Raw genomic sequence first — 22292 nt, forward strand, 5'->3', positions numbered from 1 at the left:
AAAGTAAAATCAAGATTTTTTTTTTATTAACATAGCAAAGAAGGAAGGAAGGAAAAGAAATGTGGTAGAATCCAGTTGAATCACTCTTCCTGTGTAGGATTTGTGCTTGTCCTAGACTGTAGGAGATACACACTTAGAAGTTAATTTAACAATTGCATTTTGGACAGTGAAGTGGAGTGAGTCTAATATAACTTACAAACCTTGTTGAGAAGTAAGCCAGAGAGCAGCATTTTATGAGGGGCTTTCCGGCCTGCCCAGCCACTGCCAGGCCATGGGCATCTCACCCCATTCACAGTCCCTGTGGCTTGGCCCCCAGTACTGGGGCTCTGTGTTGGAGGCTGCTGTAGACGGGCAGAAATTTAAAGCCTCTGGGCCACAGCAGGTTTTCCCCAGCTCTCTAGAAGTGTCAGTCAGCTGGGGGATAGCAGAGGGTCCCTAATTGTCTGCTGGTATTTCCCTAACAATTTCCTCCAAGGCTCCCATGTTTAACTTCAGCTCTGATCTTTGTTCCTCTGTGTCTTTCTTCATTTCCTTTTATTGGCCATTATGGGTCACAGGACACAACAGAAAAGAAAGGAGAGACCAGACTGGTGACCAGCACAACGCCTGGTACCTTTGCCTTGGGACCGCCCAGCCGAGTCTCCATTCCACTCCTAAGGATGTCTGGGAGTGGGCGCTGTGGCTGTGCAGAGGATGAACCAGAACATTCAGGGCACCTGCTGCACTGGCTCCTGGGGTCTGAAGGTGTAGGGAGCATTCAGAGGTTGAAAAATAGGAATGTTTACAGCAAATTGTACATTTTTTAAATATATATATATATTTTTTAGTTGTTGATGGACCTTTATTTTATTTTTTTGTATGTGGTGCTGAGAATCCAACCCAGTGCCTCACGCATGCCAGGCAAGCACATTACTACTGAGCCACAACACCAGCCCCATCAACAAATTATAAAATTTAAAGGAAAATTTTATGGAGGCACATAACCTGCTAGATCAGAACTATATGTTAAACAAGATATTGGCATATAGTTTGTGTTAGAATCACTTGTTTCTAAATACAGGTGTCCCCAGCCAGCACAGATTTTTTTAAAAAGGAGTATTTTTATGAAAATTTCAATAGAAAAATAAAAATACAAGAGGCCCATGCTAATAAATTTTGACTTGGTAGGACTAATTCTAAAGAATAATCTACAAATTACTAAGTTTTATAATCATTCATATTTCCAGTATTATTTGTACTCCCAGTACATGGCACTCTAATGTGCATCAGAGAACCGTGTGTGGGTGAGAAGATTTACATGCTTTGGTGTAGCTAGGTAGCATCAACAGCATAGATGCTGGGTTTATCTGAGGCATGTGAAGATGAGGATGGAATGCCCCTTACCTCCCCCTCCAAGGATAGGACTTGGACACAAAGGGCACTGGTGACCTTGTAGAATGGCAGAACTTCTGGCGTGTGGCATAAGACTACAGTGGGATTTCTAAAATGTTTTCAATGGCTTCACTCAGATTCTGAGCCCAATACAGAGTGAAGGAAGAAAATCTATTTAACATCCCCAAAGGGGTCTGTGATTGTCACAATGTAAGCAGGTTCTTGGATAAAATGTAGGTCCCCAGTCATTAGAAAGCAAAGACCACACACAAACACACACACATCCCTTTTAAGAATCGTGTCTCGAGTTCTGTTCCTGAAAACTTACTCCATGGTGTGAATAAACTTATGTATACAACCAGAGATATGAAAAATTGTGCTATATGTGTAATATGAATTGTAACGTATTCTGCTGTCATGTAACATATTAGAATTAATATGCTCAGGAAAGCAGAGACGCAGTGGAGTGGACTGATGAGCCTGCTTTCTTCTCCTCAGGTCTGTCCCTGGCAGAGTGCTCTGACACTGTGAGTTCAGACTACCTGCTCGGGTACATAGCTTTTCTTACCAGCAGTTATTAGGGTAGGGCTGTTTCAAAGATGGCTCTCCAGGTGTATTTTGTGGTTGGTATCACTGACCTTAACTATCTGTGGGGCAGCCTTTTTCTTACTTAGCCCACTTTTCAGCTTTCCTAACAGATTTCATGCATACTGACCCTCTTTATGAAGCAAATGTATAATGTTCAGAAAGTTTCTTCTCTGCTTCACGGTGCCTGCTCATCAGGATTTGAGAGGAAGGCTAACTTCTTTGCCAGACTTGCCTGCTGCCAGAAATGACACTTTGCAAATAAGTCTTCTACCATTTGAATTAGTGATCTTTCCTAACCCTTTTCTATAATGGCCTAACCGAACCATATAAACAGTACATATTTTGGTAATTAATATAAAGGCCTTATTTCCTGTGGCATTAAGCATGCAGGACATGTGTTCTGCCTTTAGTGGTTTGTACAGAGCAGAAAATGTTTCTGCCATTCACAAAACCACATTGTATGTAACTTTCCTTGTCTATCAAGTCCAGAATATGTAAATTTCTAAACCAGAGAAATTGACTTTTTGAAAATTCTTAACTGACATGTAAAATGAATACCCACAAAAGCACCACCCAGTTTAACAGATCTTAACCTGTACCTCTGACTTCTTAACACATTTGCTTATGCTGAAATAGTTTGTTGAGTCATTTTATAGTCATTTTATAGAGATCACCAGATATATATATATATATATATATATATATATGCATTTCGTATCTATATACATTTTACAAACATATAATACTATCTATATATGTATGTAATTTGATGTGATCTAAGAGCCTTCATAAATTTATAAGCACAAGGAGGACTGGGGCATGGGGATGTGATTAAAATAAAGCTTGTGTGCCTGACTCCCTGGAGAAAGCTGGTTATATTTGGCTCAGCTGGCGTCTGGGAGTTGGGCTGGAGAGGCTGGGATCTCTGGCTAATCCCTCTCAAGGTCTGGTGAAGTGGAGAAGAATGGAAAAGAGGCCAGAGGAAGTGAGTCTAAAGTTTAGCATAATGGAGAGATAAAGGAGCCGTGTAATCAGATAAGGGCTGGTGATAAGGTGGGGGCCAGGAAGAATTTATGGGGCATATAAAAGTTCCAGTCTCCATTCCTGAAAGAAAAAAAAAAAAACACTAAGGGAGGGGCAGGAGCAGAGGGCCAGCTCACAGATGGTCGAGGAAGTCTGCTCCTCCACAGGTGTGCCTGCCCACAGTGTGCCATCAAACCTGGTCTTTATGACAGTGTCTTCTGCGAGAGGCCGGGTTCAGAGATTCTTCTGCTGTTTGCCCCAGCATCCCCAGCCCTTCCACTCTGACAACTGAGAAGGCTGGGCGGTCTGTAAACCCACTCAGTGGCCAGGGGACAGGGGTTTAAAGGGCCTGTTTCTGCAATCAAAGCCAGTGTTTCAGCAGAAGTAATGATGGCTGCAACTTATCAAACTTCTATGGCTCTGGCACTTGACCTTTATCACTGCTTTTAACCAGCAGGGTGGATCCTGTCTTCATTTTGCAAAGGAAGAAAACTGAAGCTCAAATAGCAATTTCTTCAGCTACTGAGGAGGCAGGGCACAGCTGACCTGTCTGCTTCCTTTGTTTATTTCTGTAACTTGTCCTTCAAATTTGGAGAAAACTTACAACATAAATGCTGAGATATTTTAAAACTTCTCTTTGGGGCTGCTAGTTTTGAAATTGTTCTTTCTTTGCCTTCCTCTCCTGACACAGGTTGTTACTTGCCTCTTTTTCATATTGAGTGACCATACCACACACACATACAACAACAACAACAACAAAAACCCTGCATGTTGGAAACATAAAGCTTTTCCTTAAATGGAAAATCTCTAGTTCAGTCAATTTATTCATAAACCAGCCAAAGAATATGCTGTTGTTTGAGTGGTAGTCAAACACCATTGGTGATGACAGTGGTTGTTTGGGGCTGTTCTGGTCGGGTTCAGACCCCGGCTCTGCACAGCTGGTGTTGGGGCCTGCCTCTGGAGCCTCCCCATGTCCCTGCCGGGCCACCGTGAAGCAGTTGTCAGTTTCAGCAACACGTTGTGGTGGTTATTTTTGACAATGGTAGCATGTTTTGAAAATGTTTCTAAGGCATCCCGGCAGCCTTCTCCTTGCACAAATTTAAAAAACCAATCTGTCCTTGCCCTTCCGGCCCATCCTCCCCAAACAAACCCCTGCATCTGTTTTAAACAGATGTTGTTTAATTCTTTCCAGAAAGAGGGGGAGGGGAGCTGGGAAGGGAGTTTTCCTCTCTTCTACCTTTTGGTTGTAGAGTTCATTGTCCTTGCGCTCTGGGGTGGGGAGTGAGGTGCCCGAGTAACGTCAGTCAGTGCTCCATGGATGGGAAGCTGTTGGCCAGCAGCCATGCAGCTGGACCACGCAGACAGCCCTCTCAACTCTCGGTGCAACACCTCACCCTCGGCCTGGTTTTAAATAACCAGATGCCACAGTTAATGCTATCAGAGTTGTTGCCAGTGGAGACCAAAGGGGCTTCTTCCCGCCCGCCCCAAACTCCCTACCCCACCCCACTCAGAAGTCTATGCTCTGGGGAAGGCCCTGCTGGGAGGAATTGAGGCAAGAAGCTGCCATAGAGCGAAAGCAGAGGCACAGGTAGCCTTTGTGGTCTGGAAGCAGAGGGTGGGGTATTTATAAAAATCTCTAATAAATGTGTTATTTTGGGAAATAAGTTTGTGGGACTAACAAGTAATGCAAGCCTCTCTTTTTCATGTTCACTTCATCCCCTCAAAGCGAGAACAGCCCTCAACTACAGCACGTACAAAGTCAAACCATATTTTAACAGGAGGTGTATAGAGTTTCAGTTCTTTCAGTTCACGTTGGCCATTTCCTGGGAAGATGAACAGATAGTACACCCATCAAAGATTTGAGACAGCTGTGTTGTACACCGGAGGATTTTTAAATCCTAGGTACCTTTAGTTTTTCTGGAATTAAGGGGGTGAAGGGGAAAAAATGAATGTTCTCCAAAGTTGTTTATATGCAACTAATCTGAATACATTATCAAATATTCTTATCTCTAGGATCTCGAAGTATGTGCATGCACAACCTGTGATTTTTGCATGTATTTCTACATGTGCAATTTGTCCATTTACTTGTTAATTAAAAGGAATTCTTGTAAAAGGAATTCTTAACCGTTATCCCAACTAAACTATTGTGGTTCATAAGCAAATGAGTACTGAATACTTTCTTTTTCTGTTTCTTTTTTTAAAAGAAGGATTCTGTTAGCTACAAATACATTTTTTTCTTTCTTCTTTTTTTTTTTTTTTTCCTTCAGTACCAGGGATTGAACCTAGGAGTGCTTAACCACTGAGCCACATCCCCAGTCCTTTTTTTATATTTTATTTAGAGACAGGGTCTCACTGAGTTACTTAGGGCCTCAGCCTCCAGAGCTGCTGGGATTACAGGAGTGCACCACTGTGCCCGGCTTACAAAATGCATTCCTTAAAACCTGTTTTATTGTGTATGTCACCTATTCATTTCACAGTCTCATTCTAAGCTCCAGGGATATTACAGTGAACAAAAGGGCAAAGTCCTTGCTCTTAAGAAGTTTACATCCTAGTAGCCAGACAGATACAGGCCAGGCAAGGTGAGAAGATTTAAGATGTTTTATGTAGGATGGACAGGGAAGTCTTCTCTAATGAAACAATTTCCAGCAGAGAACTGAATCATGTAAGGGAATAAGTCTAGTTGGTGTAGGGGAGAAGGGTGGGGAATGTTGGTTTGGTTTGGTTTTTTTGTAGTACTGGGAATTGAATCCAGGGCTGCTCTACCACTGAGCTAATTCCCAGCCCTTTTTATTTTTTATTTTGAGACAGAGTCAAACTAAACTGTCCAAGCTGGCCTTGTACTTGTGATCCTCTTGCCTAGCCTCCCAAGTCTCTGTGAGATGACAGGAGTGCACCAGTGTGGCCGGCAGGAAAGGGGTCTTAAGAAGCAGGGATAAATAGCCAGCGCAGTGTCCCTGAGGCATGAGTGTGGCCAGTGGGAGTGAAGTGGAATAAGCAATGGCCGCATTTTGGCTTTTCTCAAAATGATCTAGGAAGCTGCTGGAGGATTTGAATAGAGTCACAGTCTAATCTGTTTTCTGGGAAATCAGGCACACGTGGAAGTAAAGATTCCAATTAGGAAGCAGTTGTGATAATCTCAGTGGAAAGTGATGGCAGGTATGTTGGGCAGTGTCAATGGAGGTGGTAAAAATTGTCTTTGGTATAATTGGAAGGGAGAACCAAAAGAGTGGGAGCATACTAGAATGAAGAGTTTGATCTGATACATATTGATTGTGATGCCTGTGAAACACCCAAGCAGAGAACTCAGAACTCACTAAAAGCTTCCTCCAGAAGAGGCCTGGATGGAAATGCAAATGAGGACACTGTTAGCATAGAGCAGGTAACTGGAGAAGTTGGCCCCGTCATGAATTGGGATAGGACGTGGATTGGGGATGGTTTAGGCACCGTGAAGGAGGAGAGGCAGAGAGTACCAGTACCCGGTAGGCATGATGGTGGGTACAAGGGCAGGGTCTCTACTGACTGCATCTGGCTTCTCAGTGAAACAGGCAAGCTCATCCATCATCTGAGAGCAAGGGAAAGGAGGCCAGTTAAAAGTCATCTTGGAGACAGAGTGGACAGCTGTAGCAGGATGCCAGGTACCTCAGGATCCACTTAACAGATGATTACGACTTTAAAACAAGGCTTGTTTTAAAGCACAGTAGAGGGGGTGTTCCCCACACCATGTGCGGCAGCGTGGGTTGGAGCATGGAGTAGGTAGATGGTAGGACTTAACCAGGTCAGGTTGTGTCAGGCAATCACGATGAGGAGAGAGAAAGCACAGGTGTTAAGGTTGTGTGCTGAGGAGTGTCACGGTAAATATCGGAGCTGAAGTTGGGTAGAGAATCAGAGTGAGAACATGAGGAGTGTTGAGCAGGAGAAGGGCCTAGAAGGTGGTGGTAAGAACAGGCTGTGATGCCAGGTGATCACTGGAGTCTGTAGGAAGCTACAGAGTAAGGGGGTGATGGCCGGAAAGTGGGCTGCTTAAAATTGAGGCAGGGAGGTGGTCCAGAGCTGGCGATAAAGTCAAGGGTTGACCTGAGCGTGGGTCACTGGCTGGGTACAGGATGGAGTCATTGGAGGGAAAGAATCCCAGAAGCTAAGAGGCCAAGGAATTGGAAGGATGCTCAGAATCAGTGATGAAACACCCAAGAATCATGGCAGGATAGTGGTAGGGAAGAGGAAGGACAGTGAGCCTGGTTGCCAGCCTCTTCAAGGGATGAGAGGTTAAGAGATGACCCAGAATTGTGGGTGGAAGAAGAGTATGGTCAGGTGTATGAGCTGCAGATGAACCCAGGGGAGGGCGAGGAGCCTGCAGCTCTGCTGAGTCTCTACCCCAGGTGTAGGCTTGGAGGAGCCATGCTGGAGAGAGCAGCCTGGGAGACTGAGCCACAGAGGACCTTTCTGTTGGGGACCGCAAATCAAGTCAAGATGGCGCCTGGCAGTTTGCCAGGAGGAGTGGTTTGTAAGACAATGCCACCGAGCCATTAAGATGGTAGAGATTCCTTATTTGGCTGATTGCTGTAACTGGGTGATGCTAATTGAGTCAAGCTGTGTATAATCAGTTAGGTATATATACCTCTGCTGTTCTCCAATAAAGAGGCTCCAGCTACCTTGGGTGCCCGCTACCTTGAGTTCCCGCTCAACCTTTAAGTTGCTTGTCACCTCCCGGTTATTTTGCCCAGCCGGACTGCGGCACCTTTCACTTCATTCAGGTTAATAAAGCAAAAGGAATATTCATGAAGTACCTAGTGTAGTCAGATTCACAAAGACACAAAGTACAGATGATGGTTGGTAGGGGCTGTGTGTGGAGGGAGGAGAGAATGGGGAGTAAGTGTTTTCACAGGTACAGAGTTTTGGTTTGGGATAATGAAAACGATCTGGAGATGATGGCTGGTGGTTGGAGGTTGCCTGGGGGTGTAAATGTACTTAATACCACGGAAATGTACACATAAAAAGGTAAATTTTGTACAGTAGGTACAGTTTATACAATTTTTTAAAAACCAAAGGAATGGTCAGAGGAGAAGATGAGGAAATTAGGGGTTATTGGATTTCAGGCCCATGAACTTGGTGGAGGAGGGCAGCTGGGTCACAAGGGAGGTGGAGCCATGTGGGGTCATGGAAATCCGAGCGACTTGTCTTTGGGTGAGGAGGTGAGCAGGAATGTGCAGCCAAGGGACATCTCTTGTCCGGCTGATGGTGGGACCAGGCTCCTTCTGGGGTAGGGAGCAGACTTCCCTGGGGCCCAAGGCACAAGAGGGTTCTCTGTTACTCTGCATCTTTGTTTCCTAGAATCTAGCATAGCATCTGGCATACATAAGCTCTGAATATATGATTGAGTAAAAAATGAATTCTATCCAAGGAAAGAAAACATCAAGTGAGAATTTAATGGCCTTGCTGAAGATCCAAATAAATTTCCCCAAAAAGTGATGAAGAATGAAAAGAAACTGGGATTGGTCTCTGAAGGAGAAAGGGTTGTTGGCAAATGTGCAAAAGAACTCATTGCAAAATCAAAGTTCTAGAATGGAAAAAAATAAAACCATAAATAAGAGCCTACAAATGTGTAAAGGGTATCTTGAATTAAAATATTTCCCCATCTGTATAAATGATTTCATGCAGAATTTGTGATTTGGAAGTGGACTATCTTATTCTTGTGCCAAATAAGAAAATTATTAGCTTCATAAAGTGTTAATAAGACTTGCCTTTCATTATAAACTAAGTTTACAGTGAATATCCTCTTAAGTTATAAGTTTATCTTTCCAACTTACAAATAGATACCAAAATATAGAGATTGGCTCACTTATTTTTAATATTTATGCCCTGAAACTGGAGAATGAGATGCTTTGAATACTTCTTCAGAGACTCACAAGTAGTTGTTAATCACTTAGGTGTCTTTTTTTAAGGTACTTCTATGTTGAGTTGATGTGTTTTGTTTTTTTCGCTAAAAAAATCTTGAGATGGGTTGCCTCTCAAGATTATTACTAGGCACAGATTTTCTCTTTTGAGTCCAGAGAAGTGCTGGCTGGTGGTCATCTTGCATTGTGAAACATGTTCTGCAGCTACCAGACCATTGTCATGCCCCATTCTTCTTGTTGTCGTTTTAGTGACAGCTATATTGTGCGTGTCAAGGCTGTGGTTATGACCAGAGATGACTCCAGCGGGGGATGGTTCCCACAGGAAGGAGGCGGGATCAGTCGCGTCGGGGTCTGTAAGGTCATGCACCCGGAAGGCAATGGACGAAGCGGCTTTCTCATCCATGGTGAACGACAGAAAGACAAACTGGTAATGGCAGACATGCAACTGTGGGTTAAATTAGCAATGACTGATTTCTTTACGTGACATCATAGCCCTCTTCACTAACTTTTTTTTTTTTTTTTAATTTTTTTTTCTCTGACTTCAAACTCTTGCAAAAAACTTGAAAAGTTCTGGAGCTGCTGTCAAATTTTAAAACATAATCCTCCCTTTGCAGTAAAGGCTCTTGACCACACACCCATGTTATGTAACTCAGATGATACGGAACCGTGAAGCCAGAGTTTTCAAAATGTAGGGTTTATTCACGGAGCTCACCATTGCATTTGGAAGGTAGAAATTACTTAAGAGTGCAAAGGCAGAGAGAAAATGTCTTCTGACATTTGGCTCCTTCTAAATAAGTGTTTATCTAAAAGATAACATAGCTTTTATTTCATAAGTAATGAGTAAAGCTTGTTTGGAAAAAGAAGTAACAGAAAAGTAGTGGTATCACACTTCTGTAAATAATTATACATGCTTATAAATAAATACTTGGGAGAGGGATGATTACTTCCCAAGAATGGATGATTGGTAGTTCTTAACGCGCAGGGTGGTGAAGGAGCTGGGATGACCAGGTCTGTTATGATACAATCTATAACAGGAAGGAAAAATAGAATGTCCAGTCTATTTTCAGTTAATGGCCCTAAACATGGAAGACTACTCCTATCTGTATCTGATCGTGGTGTGTATATTCAGAAACCAACAGATGATTTGGAATGTGCAGGATTGTACAGGATTTCACAGAGAATGCAGACGGCGCAAGAATATGTCGGTCTTACGTTTGAGACCCTTTATAGCGGCATCTGTTGAGTTTCATGTGTTAGATGTACAAATTTAATCTTCTTTTGCAACCACTTCTTAGAGTTTAAAAAAATCACACAGTAGATAAAACAATTTGTAAATGTTACATATGGATTAACAGAAATGCCATTTTCACACTTGATTCATTTCTGAAAATTGAAAGGGAGGATATAGCTAATTTTAAGAAGTATTTATGTAGGAAGTTCCCTACATAATAGTCAGATGATGAAAACATTCTTATTTACGAAATTTGGGGAATAAAGGCAGTATAATCACACGACCAACAAAAAGTGATAAAACTGTCATTTATCTAGCATTTACCATCTGCTGAGTACCATGTTAATCTTTTGGCTAGGTTGTACCACTGTATGCTTACAACAGTCATTATGACTGAAGATATTAGGATTTAGAATGATTCTACATTGTTGGTGACCCATTTTGTGAACCACAATCCAGTATTTAATACCCCATCACGATGGCCAAGACCAAACCAGAGTCGCACATGTACAACCACCTTCAGCCCATTGATGTAGTTTTTTCCCTTGCACAGATTTTTATTTTTGCAAAACTCTCATCATATTTTATGATCGGTTATATGTCTCATTTACTTTGCCCAAGCATTCTCATAATAGATTTTCTGAACCAGGTGCAGTGGTGCATGCTTGTAGTGCCAGTGTCTTCTGGAGGCTGGGGCAAGAGGATCAATAACAAGTTCGAAGCAAACCTGGGCATCTTAGTGAGACTTTGACTCAAAAAAAAAAATTTTTTTTTAAAGACTGGGAATTAGCACAGAGGTCAAATTCTTCTGGGTTCAATTTCCAGTACCAAAAAGGGGGGAAAAAAAGGAAATTTTGGAGGGACTGAAGGTGTGTAGCTCAGTAGTAGAGCACTTTTCTGAAGAAAAAGAAGGGACAGAAGGAAGGAAATAAATTTTCCACGTTGCTGATATCAATGTGATGTTCTTTTATTTACTTGGCCATCTCCTTAGTGTTGAAAACTAAAGTTCTTTCCCTTCTGCCTACTCTGAAGAGACACCTACCTGCATTTTCCATATTTATTACTTTTGGGGGATAATTTGGAAAAGTCAATTATGTGTGCAGGGGGCTGCTGCTAGCATACGAAAATTTCCTTTTAACACATTGAAGGTCATATATTTTAAATCCTTATCACTTTGATAGAATAGTAGTGGTAGCTTATGGTACATAATGAGCTCAAATCATTTTCTCCTTGTTACAAACAGTTGTGACTGTGAATTATCTATTAATGTATGTGCTTTGCATACTTTTCTATTGGGATCTTATTTTTCTCCTTGATATCTATGCTCTCTTGTATAATAAAGATCTAATCTTCATCTGACATACTTCAAGTATATTTTTATAATCTGTTGCTTTGTTTATTTTAGTTGGTGTTTTTTTTTTCCTACAAAATTTAAATAGAAAAAAATTTTCACTCACCTTCTTTTTGTTTTTAGTTGTTCTGGGTTAACAAATTATCTTATGTGGCTGTAGCTCTTGCTTAATATGCACAAGGCCCTGGGTTTGATCCCCAGCACCTGGGGTAGGGGTAGGGGAACCTACTTGTGTGAAGGGTAATAACATTTAGGGCTATTTTTCTTTATGGAATTTCATGGTTTATTATAGACTGTTTCAACCTAAACGGCCATTTAGATTGTCGAACCCAGCCCCTTAATTTTACAAATTTATGAACTTGTATCTTGTTTTTAATATTTATTTTTTAGTTTTAGGTGGACACAATATCTTCATTTTATATTTATGTGGTGCTGAGATTCAAACCCAGTGCCTCACGCATGCTAGGCGAGTGCTGTATCACTGAGCCCCAACCCCAGCCCCCTGAACTTGTATCTTACCTGTGACTTGTACATTATAGTTACAAGGTTTTATTATTTTTTTCAAGGCTCTTGGTATGCACGGCATCATTAAACTCTTGCAACATTTCAAAGGAAGAAGATATTGTAGTAGTTGGGGGCTCAGTGCTTCAAGATGTGGTCCCCTTCCTTGGTAGAGGACGTGCATTCAGTGTCTGAACCGACACTTGGAACCATTTCTTTGTCAGAGCCCGGTGGGGCAGTTCCAGTCCTCTGTTCCCCCTGGACTTGTGGACCAGCTTCTGTTTGTTGCTGTTGCACGTTGTGCTATCCTAAATGCAGGTGTCATTCCCTCTGCCAACGTGTCTCCCCATCCCTCTTCTTTAGTGTATGACTAACTTCTAGGCTCCAGCTGTCCACTAACACACACCTGTGTACTCAGTTGCACTCTCACCTCTCCAGCCCTCCCCGTGAGGGGAATGGTTTCCTGTTCCCACAGCACACACACACTCACACACACACTCACACACTCACACACACACCTTCAGAGACTCAGTGACCCCTCCCTTGGCCTTCTGCACTTCTGCAGAACAGCGTTTCTGCCCACTGGTGGATAAAGGCCCCCAGGGAGCTCTGCACTAAGAGATGGAATGGTGAGAGAGGGTGGAGGCCATTATTAGGACACGGAGGGTGGATGGATCAGAATTCCCAGTTTGCCCGCCAGGGCATGAAGTGCTCTTTCTGACTGAAACGGTGTTGTGGATGGATGCTCCAGTGTTGTCCAGTTTTAGGTCTCAGTGTATCGTGAAGGGGTTTTGTGGTGGTTGGTTTTAGTTACATACTGGGGCTTGTGAGTTTAACTGTCATTATTTCTGTGGGAAACAGGTGTGTTCCAGAGGCCCAGTCTCAAATAGTAATTCGGATCATTTTTATAAGCTGAGGACAAGAAAGTTTTCCTGAGAAATTTTATGTGAGTTAGGACTTTTTGAGTTGAGTATTACTTTAGATGAATTAGAGGAGTTTACTCCTTAATCCCATGAGAAACCACTTTATAAAGACAAATCATAAAATATAGAGTTGATTGATCCCTCCAGTGACTGCCCATGTATAAGTTGGTGAGCATTCCTACAAAATGTTGTGGGGGGAATTTGAGCCAGCAAAGCTCTTTGAAAGACAATTTGGCGAGATTTTATTTATTTTATTTATTTATCCTTACATACATACATGCATACTCGGGATTGAACTTTACCACTGAGCTATACCCCTAGCCCTTTTTATTTTTTGAGACATGATCTTGCTAAGTTGCTAAGGCTGGCCTTGCACTTGAGATCCTTCTGTCTTAGCCTCCTGATATCTCTGAGATGTTGGGCATGTGCCGACACACCTGATTGAGATTTTAATTTTAAACCTACATAACTTTTTAACCTAGCACTTCACTAGTATCTGGCTGAATAGACAAGAGCCAAATTCTCATATCTACTCCTGCTTTTTAATCAGTTTTAATATGTCATTTTGGCTATATGATAACATATGCTAGAAAAGGGAGTCATATTTAAAGACCCCTGTCAGATAATTATATATATTCTTCTTTGGTACTACATCAAAACTCAACCTATTGCAGTTTCTTAAATGTGGAATCTGGAACCATTAATAGGAATTTTTTATTCTCTTATATTAAAATCTATTGGTTTTGCTGGGCATGGTGGCGCATACCTGTAATCCCCATGGCTCAGATGGCTAAAGCAGGAGGATTGCAAGTTCAAAGCCAGCCTCAGCAACTTGGAGAGAACCTGTCTCAAAATAAAATGTTTAAAAAACGGCTGGGGATGAGAATCAGTGGTTAAGCACCCCCGAGTTCAATCCCTGGTGTATCTTTTGCTCTGGATTTTTCACTCATGTCTGATTTGGTAACATGATGCATTAGTCATCTGGAAAATAATGGTTTACTGAGTTCAGCAGATCTTCCAATTGTTGACACATTTTATCCTACAATATCAAAAAATTACATTTCCTAATATCACCAATGATCTTATTAGAACACTATTTAAGATTGGGAAGCTGTCCAAAATTATGATTTTCACTTAGAAGTTCAAATTTTATTATTGGCAACAAATACCTTGAGTTGTTTTCCTTGAAGTGACAAGCTCACTTTGTTCATTTTCAAGAAAATGTCTGCCAGATTCCCAAGTATGATTAACCACGATTGGTCTGTCATTCTTTGAATAAAAACAGAAGTCCAAGAAATAAGCAGTTAGTTCAACTCTCAACCAAACCAGTCACATAAGTACTTGACTCAGTCATCCATAAACAGAAGAGAAAAGGCAATTATAAATACTCTTTCTTTTTCCAACTGTGCATATGTGCAAAGCCAGGTTTTCTTCATATTCTTCAACCAAAGCAGCACATTGTAGCAGGTGGAATGCAGAAGCTGATGGAAGAATCCAATTGTGTGTTCTTCCCATTTCATCACATAAAATAAAGTGCATGTGTATGCAAAGGTTAAGATGTAGTGAAATAACTTTTGCTGCTTCATTAAGGACATTCTTGAGCAAAAGAAGGAATCTGATGGCTTTGATACATTTGGGTGGTGCTACCATGCTATCTTGACTCATGCAACTGCCCAGCAATGACACCCACCACAAGCAGAAATGTCAACACAGTGAAAAAGGCAAAAGTGTCTTACGATGATAAAAAGAGTTTTCTCATCTTGGAAAGGGTCTGCAGATGGGGGAGGCTCCCAAGGACCTGCAGACTAAACTCCGAAAACCTTTAATGTATAAGGATGTAGGTTGTGGTGTTTGTCTATAAAAGTGACCAGTTGCAAATTACCTAAATGTTCATGATTATGGATAATGGCTGGAAAAAAATGTAATACATCCACACTGAGGAATACCACACAGCCATTGGAGAGAACCATTATTACCTTCCTATATCTCTTAAGATATGTTGTGTTGCTTTTTTTGGTGCTGGTGATTGAACCTAGGGCACATATACTACTACTGAGCAACAGCCCAGTCCCTAAAGTTTTAAGGAAAATAAAAAGCAAGTTGTGGGCAGTTTATAGATGTGGCTGCATTTAAACACACACACAAACTGCTGTGTATATCTGAAGAAGATGGCAAGGGAACTAGGTGTTGCTCACCATAATGACAATGGGGTGACACTGGAAATGGAGAGGCCTGAGGGTGAGGCAGGAGAAAAGCAAGCAGGAGGTTCCTGTGTTCATCTAAATCACTTTTAACTCTTTATGACATCTATTTCCTGTGTCTGTTTTTTTTTTTTTTTTTTAAACTCCAACAAGAATATCTGTTGTAAAGATGAATGCATCTGAACTTTTTTCTTTTTGCTGTTAAACTTAGATACATAAAGATATTAATTTGAATAAGAGGACATCATAAGATAGTATGTAATTTCCCTATCACCTAATTTAAGTGGACAAACTTGTTGTACTTAAAATTTTCTAAGAAAATATGCATTGGGAATAATTTTTAAAGTTAGTGTCAACTGGAGACTAATTTTTTCACCCTAAAAATATGGAAAAACAGTCTGTGTTTTTACAAAAAGTTTATTTTGAGACTTTCAATTGAGACTATTAAATTCTAAAATAGATAAAACATTTGTTAGTTAAAGCCTTGGTTATTTGGATTTCCCCAATTTGGAATGGGGCTGGGCTGACATTTAATCATTGCACTATTCTTAGGGAGAAATGGCCATAATAAGCAATTTAATCATAAATAGAATCGGGTGAGTGGACTGTTGTCCTCTTTCAATACAATGTTGTAAAGTTAACTGCTTTGGGCCTCTAATGTAGTGTGCCAACTTGAATATTATTTTTATTTCTTTACCAACTTCAGGAATGTTTATTAGGCAGCATTTAATTTCTTTTTGCTGTGAGGTATTCTTGAATTTCTACTCATTTGAACACATTGCTTATTTAAATTTACACTAATTCGAACAGGCTTGTACTTTTGCCATTCATTTAGTCTAAATCAACAAGATCACATTGTATTAATTGCGGAGCTTTGCCAGAACAAGATCGAGGCTATTAAAACTCAGCAAAATCATTATGATGTTTATAGTGAAGGAATAGATATTGTGAATAGTTTGTATTTATCCTGAATAAAGAATGAAGTTTATAGTCACATGATTGCAGTACTGCTTGTATTCTATAAAAATACAATACTAGTTTCTTTATAGCACCATTCTAGACACAGGGTGTTACTTTATGATACATCTTGAAATATTTATATTTAGGGGGAACAAGATCAATGCACTTGAGGCTGTTAGAATGATGTGAAATCAGATGCCCAAGGGCGAAGGCAACAAGGATGAGTATAGTCTACAGCCTCGTGTGATGTGCCCTGAGGAATGAGTGCAGCCCTGTTAAGTTTCTCATTTATTCTGTTCAGTGTTTTCAGAGCATGTTCTTATCTCCTTGATAGCTTTGGTGTTATTTCCACCTTAGAGATAAAAAGATGGAGGGACTTGATCTAGAGAGGAAAAGATCAGTCAAGGTTGTAGCTCAGCAAAAGCCAGTTCTGAAACTAGATGGTTAGAAATGTGGAGATTGTTCTAGTAATCTAGATGTAACGTTAACAGTCCCAGATCAGGATGGCAGAAGCTGAAACGGGGTTGATAGAAAAGATACCAGAGACATGAGATGGACTTGGTGATCAATCGTATCGGGGAAGAGAGAAAGCAGAACAGGCAAAGGCGACCACAGAGATTCGGAGCTGGAGAGAGTGAGCAGAGAAGGGTTGGCATTGCCAGATGTAGGCACTTAGGAGGAAACCAGTGGCAGAAATTTCAGAATGACTGATTTTCAACTTGTTGAATTTAAGGGTCAAGGGAGCCACTAAATAAGACCGGGGAGAGAAGGCTGAGAGCCATCAGGACAAAGGCCACAATATGGGGCCCATCAAAGACCTGGGTCTCACTGGTGCTTCATGGTGAGGGCAGGGGGGGAAGAATCTGTGAGATGGAGAGGAACCTGGTGAAAGGACAGCTAGGACAGGAAAGCTCACAAGAGCCAAGGGCCAGGGGCGGCAATGATGAGGTGGTCAGTAAGCAACAGAGTGTCCTCCCTGGTAGAAAGGCGCCCGGTGGAGGCACAGGTGGAAGGTCTGGGTTAGCACTGGCAACGATTCCCTGTTAGACTTCTGTAGCCAGACACCATCGTGGCTGCTCCACGAGTAACCAGCCTGTGTGTTTCCATCCTTCAGGTGGTGCTGGAATGCTATGTAAGAAAGGACTTGGTCTACACCAAAGCCAATCCAACGTTTCATCATTGGAAGGTCGATAATAGGAAGTTTGGACTTACCTTCCAAAGCCCTGCTGACGCTCGAGCCTTTGACAGGGGAGTGAGGAAAGCAATTGAAGACCTCATAGAAGGTATCAAACTTGTCACTGGGCCCTTAGTGGGTCTGTGGAAAGTTCCCAGATTCTTTTTCATTCCAGTGGCCTGCCATCGTATATTTATAGTTTCTTTGCAGGAGGGTTTGGGGCCCAGTTGATGCCAAAACTTTCAGAGCTTCCAAGGAGAATAATTAAAGCGACAATGCAGGGGAAAGGAGATAGATTTCAGAGAAGGGAGTGATCCTGATTGGTTTTTGGACTGTGCTCTGAAGCTGGAAGCAGGCACTCCAGATGTCCATGTGGATGAATTTTTTACTGTTTTTTTTTTTTTTGTTGGTGGTGGTGGTGTTGTTTTCCCCCTCCGTGTCCTGACTATTAAAAAGACTTTAGTCTGGTCTGTCTTGGCTCAGAAGTAGAGAATGCATTCTGGTGGGCCCAGCTTGCACCAGGTCTGTCCACTATTCCCAAATCAAAGCCTGGAGTGAACAGTGGCCACTGAAAAGGAAAGGGATCTGTCACTCCCCAGGTCCTTGGTTTCGTCGTTCTTTGTAGATGGTGTAGGCAGGGTTAGGGTTGTAGTTCATTGGTAGGAGCACTTGTCTAGCATTTGTGAGGCACTGGGCTCAATTCTCAGCACCACATATAAAGAAATAAAATAAAGGTCCATTGATAACTAAAAATATATTTTTTAAAAAGAGAGAATGATGGATTTCATTTACAAAAAAGAAAGAAAAGAAAAGTAAATGGTGTAGGCATTGTTACACCTGATTCTGGCCTGGAAGAGCCTTGGGCTATCAACTCTCATGATGATCATGGCTACAGTCCCCACATGCAGATGGACAAATTTCTGTGTTTCAGATACAGTTATCTAATCAGATAATTAAAGGTGCTACGGCCAGAGCCCTGTGAAGAAGTATCAAGCAACATGTTAATACCAGATTTAGAACTGGGGGAATTGAATCACAAAAGAATATATATTTTGCTTGCTTAAGAAATGGAACTGTTCTGAAGTATTGATTGTGAATGAGGGAGAAAAATGCAAGTCTTGGAAATCATTTAACATTATTGTCAATAGCTAAGACAATTCTAGCTACAACATGAATCAATTAATGAAAACCATGAGTTGGCCAAAAAGAGATTAAAAACCAGGGTTTACAACGTTAAGTGGCAGATATTTTAGATGTTGATATTAAATATAGCTTTTCAATGTTTGCAGAGAATCAGCCTCTGTATTATTGATAGAAGTTTGCATTGTATCCATGGACTTTAATCACTGAAGTTACATACAGGATCTGATTCTCAAACTGGAATTTTTTTTGTGTGCACACACACTACCTAGCTGTTCTCTTGTAAACTAGAACTTTAAAAACTGAGTCATTCCGTGATGGAATAAGCTGGGATTTCTGACAGAAGCCTTAATTTTGACCTGCAAAAGCAAAGGAAACTCATCTGCCCATTGCCTGGATATCTTCTAAGAACATGGCTCCCACAGTTGGGATTTAGAGGACAGTATCTGAATTTCGAACTGGAGGTGCAAACATTCAAGCTGTTTAATCAAATCTTCCTCATTGGTGGATGAAAAGACTTACCAAAGCGAAATCCTGTCTCCACAGTAAGAGTGTGGCAGGTCTGACTTGCAGGGAGTCCTACTTCGGTGCTTTCCTCCCTCCACAACTGGGACCTTGAGCTCCCTACCGAGGCTGGACTTACCGAATGCCCTCAGAGAAGTAGCCAGGTTCTCCTTTCCCCTCCATAGTGCTTCTTTATGTATCTGTTCTTTAGCAGCCAGTGTAGAAGTTTGAGAGATTAACTGAGAACAGTTCACAAAGTTAATGTAGGGAGCATCGGGCAAGAAGCAGTTAAAGAATAAGTTAAAAGCATTTATTTCAGCTAGGCGCAGTGATGCATACCTATAATCCCAATGACTTGGGAGTCTGGGTAGAAGGATTGAGACCAGCCTCAACTAGATCCTGTCTCAAAATAGAAAATAAAAAGACTAGGGGTGTAGCCTAGTGGTAGAGCACCCCTGGGTTCAATCCCCAGTTTAACAACAACAAAAAAAAAAGGCACTAATTCCCCAGTAATTGGTTTCTGTTAGTGATTCACAAACAAAAAGAATGGAGTATACTGTAGTGACGCAGCCACATCAATGTTTATAGCAGCTCAGTTCACAATAGCTAAGATATGGAGCCAACCTAGATGCCCTTCAACAGATGAATGGACAAAGAAAAGGTACATGCAAAATGGAATATTGCTCAGCCATAAAGAAGAATGAAATTATGGCATTTGCCAGTAAATTATCTGGAGTCTTCTAAGGCAATCCCAAAAAACTAAAGTCTGAGTGTTCTCTCTGATATTCGGGTGCTAACAAACAATAAGGGGGAAGGGGGCAGGGAGAATAGAAGTTCATTGGATTAGACAAAGGGTAGTGAAGGGTGGGGGGTGGGGGAAATAGGAAAGACACTAGAAGGAGTCACACCTAACTTTCCTATGTTCATATCTGAATGGATAACAGGTGCAACTCCACATCATGGACAACCCCAAGAATGGGAAGTCATATTGCATATATACATAATATGTCAAACTCTGCTATTATGTATACCTAAAAAGAACACTAAAAAAAAATTGAGGGGAAAAGGATGAAATGTGGTTTTATTAAAGTGCACTTTTTAAGTTTTAAGTGATTTAATATAGTTTATGCTCCTTGGAGACACATTTTTATTACCTTTTTCTCTTTTAGGCTCAACAACATCATCTTCCACTATCCATAATGAAGCCGAGCTTGGTGACGATGACGTTTTCACAGTAAGTTTCCTTTGCCCTTTTCTGTCCACATTAGGTGACGACTAAGAACAAAAAGGTTCTCTGTCATTGCCAGAGACTCCTTACAGTGTGGCATCAACTGTTTTTGTGTGGCAGCCGTCAGGTATCTCTGTCTTGTATCAGTTTCCTGAGCACTGGTTCGCCCCTCGCTCCTGTGTGGCTGTACTATGCTACACAGCACTGCAGTGACAACTCTCCCAGATCTAGAGTCCTTACGGCTTCTTTGAAATCTAGAGTGATGGGCTGGGATTGTGGCTCAGTGATAGAGTGCTCGCCTACCATCCATGAGGCACTGGGTTCGATCCTCAGCACCACATAAATGTAAAATAAAGATATGGTGTCCACCTAAAACTAAAAAATAAATATTAAAAAGAAAAAGAAAAAAGAAATCTAGAGTGACCGTCTGCTTTGGTTTGCTAGGACAGTCCTGGTCTTAGCACCCAGAGTCTTAGTCCTGTGGAACACCTCAGTCCAGGCAAACCAAGACAGTTGGGCCCCTGCTTGGAATCTTCTGTTAACACCCTCCCTGGAGAGAAAAAGCCTGAAGTCCCCCTTTTTATTGAGTAATTCAGCATCTGATAAGAAAGGCCTGGAGGCTGAGCTGAGGACAGTGTGCTGGGGAGGAAGGGGCTTCAATGTTGTGACATAGCTTGACTTAATGAGATGTAACTGGAGATTTAAATGAAGACACAAGCTGATTTCTCAGCTTGTGTCTTCATTTAAATCCTATGCTTCTAGCAGTTAATTAACAAGTAGTTCATTGCCTGCCTACTGTGAATTTAGGAAAGCAAATTGCTTTAGGGCAGCTTTTTCAAACTCAGGGCCTTGACCCACAATAAAAAAATGCGTGACCCAGGACACACACTTCAACAGATACCTAAACGCAAATCAGGCTTCATGTTCTGTATTCCGATTTTTTCTTTTTATTTATTTATTTATTTTTTTAATTATGAAACTTATTTTAAACTCGGAAAAAAATTGAAGAATAACATAATGAATACCTGTGTGCCCTCTACCTGGATTTAGCAGTTGTAAATTCTGGCACATTCGCTTGATTTGTCCCAATATGTGTAATTACATATGTGTGCATGTGAGCCCACATGCACAAATTTTTTTGCTATGCTTTCCACTCAATTTTGTAAACCTAAAACTGACCCCAAAGAAGATCAATGAAGGTACGTTTTTTAAAAACAACAAGGCATTTCCCTGTACAACCACAACACCATTACGATCTCTTAAGAAAGTTAATAGGAATTTCATAATTTTATCTCATGTCGACTTCATTGTTACCCAGTTCTCCCAAGACTATCTTTTGTAGCCTGGTTTTTATTCCATATTTTTAAATATTGGGTGCAACCTATTGAACTTGTTTCCCAGGGCACTCAAAGTTTGCAGCTGGAGATATAAAAGACACTGCTTGGGGGCCACAGTGGTGTGTAAGCCAAGGTTCCAACACGACAGGAGGTTAACAGGGTAGTTTGCAGAGGGGGGGCTAGACCCCCATGAGGCCTGGAAGCTGCAGGCTATGGACAGCAGTCTGGTCTAGAGATGAGGGGTTGGTGTGGGCTCAGAAAAGACCTCACTGGGAGATAAAGCTGGACTGAACCTCCCGTGGCATCTGAGCAGGGTTCTGGAAGGGGCTTCACAGCTAGGGAGCCAGAGGGGCAGAGGCAGAAGCAGGGGTGTGGGCGGTGAGTTGCCTGAGCGTTGTGCATCCCAGCCTGATGTGAACAGAGCGTGCGTGGGGGGTTTCAGGAAATGAACTCCGTTGTCCTTCCTTGGAGCGACTGGTGTGATGTGGCTCTGAACAGGCTTCCTCCAGTGCTCCGAGCAGATCCTCTCAACAGTTGGCATGTTGCTTACATCTGTTCTTTTGTCACGTTTCGGGAGACAAACAACAGCAGGCGGGTTAAAAGGTGGCTTCCTGTGCTCCAGAGCAAAACTGTCCTTTGCAGCTGCTTCCCAGCTACCTGCCAGAAGTGATTTATGGAATCGGGAGAGGGTGAGAGGGAAAGGAATGATGGAAGCCAGAATCCCTCCTGGTTTTGTCCTTTAATCCACAGGGGATCCACAGAGCACAGAATGCCTGGAAAAAAAAAAGTTTAGAAACAGCCCTGCTGCTTCCAGATGTTTGGAAACACTGGAGAAGGAACTCTATTTAATGAAGTGCCTTGCACATAGG

The 22292-nt window shown here is 41.7% G+C and overlaps 1 protein-coding gene across 2 annotated transcripts in view; it reads left to right on the plus strand.

Annotated features, from left to right (window-relative positions):
- SPRED2 (sprouty related EVH1 domain containing 2) overlaps window positions 1-22292 on the plus strand; it is a 128507-nt gene that overhangs the window by 86802 nt on the left and 19413 nt on the right. For both annotated transcript variants that reach the window (XM_081264195.1, XM_081264196.1), the window contains exons 2-4: window positions 9123-9300; window positions 17155-17323; window positions 20028-20092. In XM_081264195.1, the coding sequence (XP_081120321.1) occupies window positions 9123-9300; window positions 17155-17323; window positions 20028-20092 (412 nt within the window). The remainder of the gene's footprint in view (window positions 1-9122; window positions 9301-17154; window positions 17324-20027; window positions 20093-22292) is intronic.

This window comes from Spermophilus citellus (genome assembly GCF_964194105.1).
Source record: "Spermophilus citellus genome assembly, chromosome: 13".
NCBI lineage: Eukaryota > Metazoa > Chordata > Mammalia > Rodentia > Sciuridae > Spermophilus > Spermophilus citellus.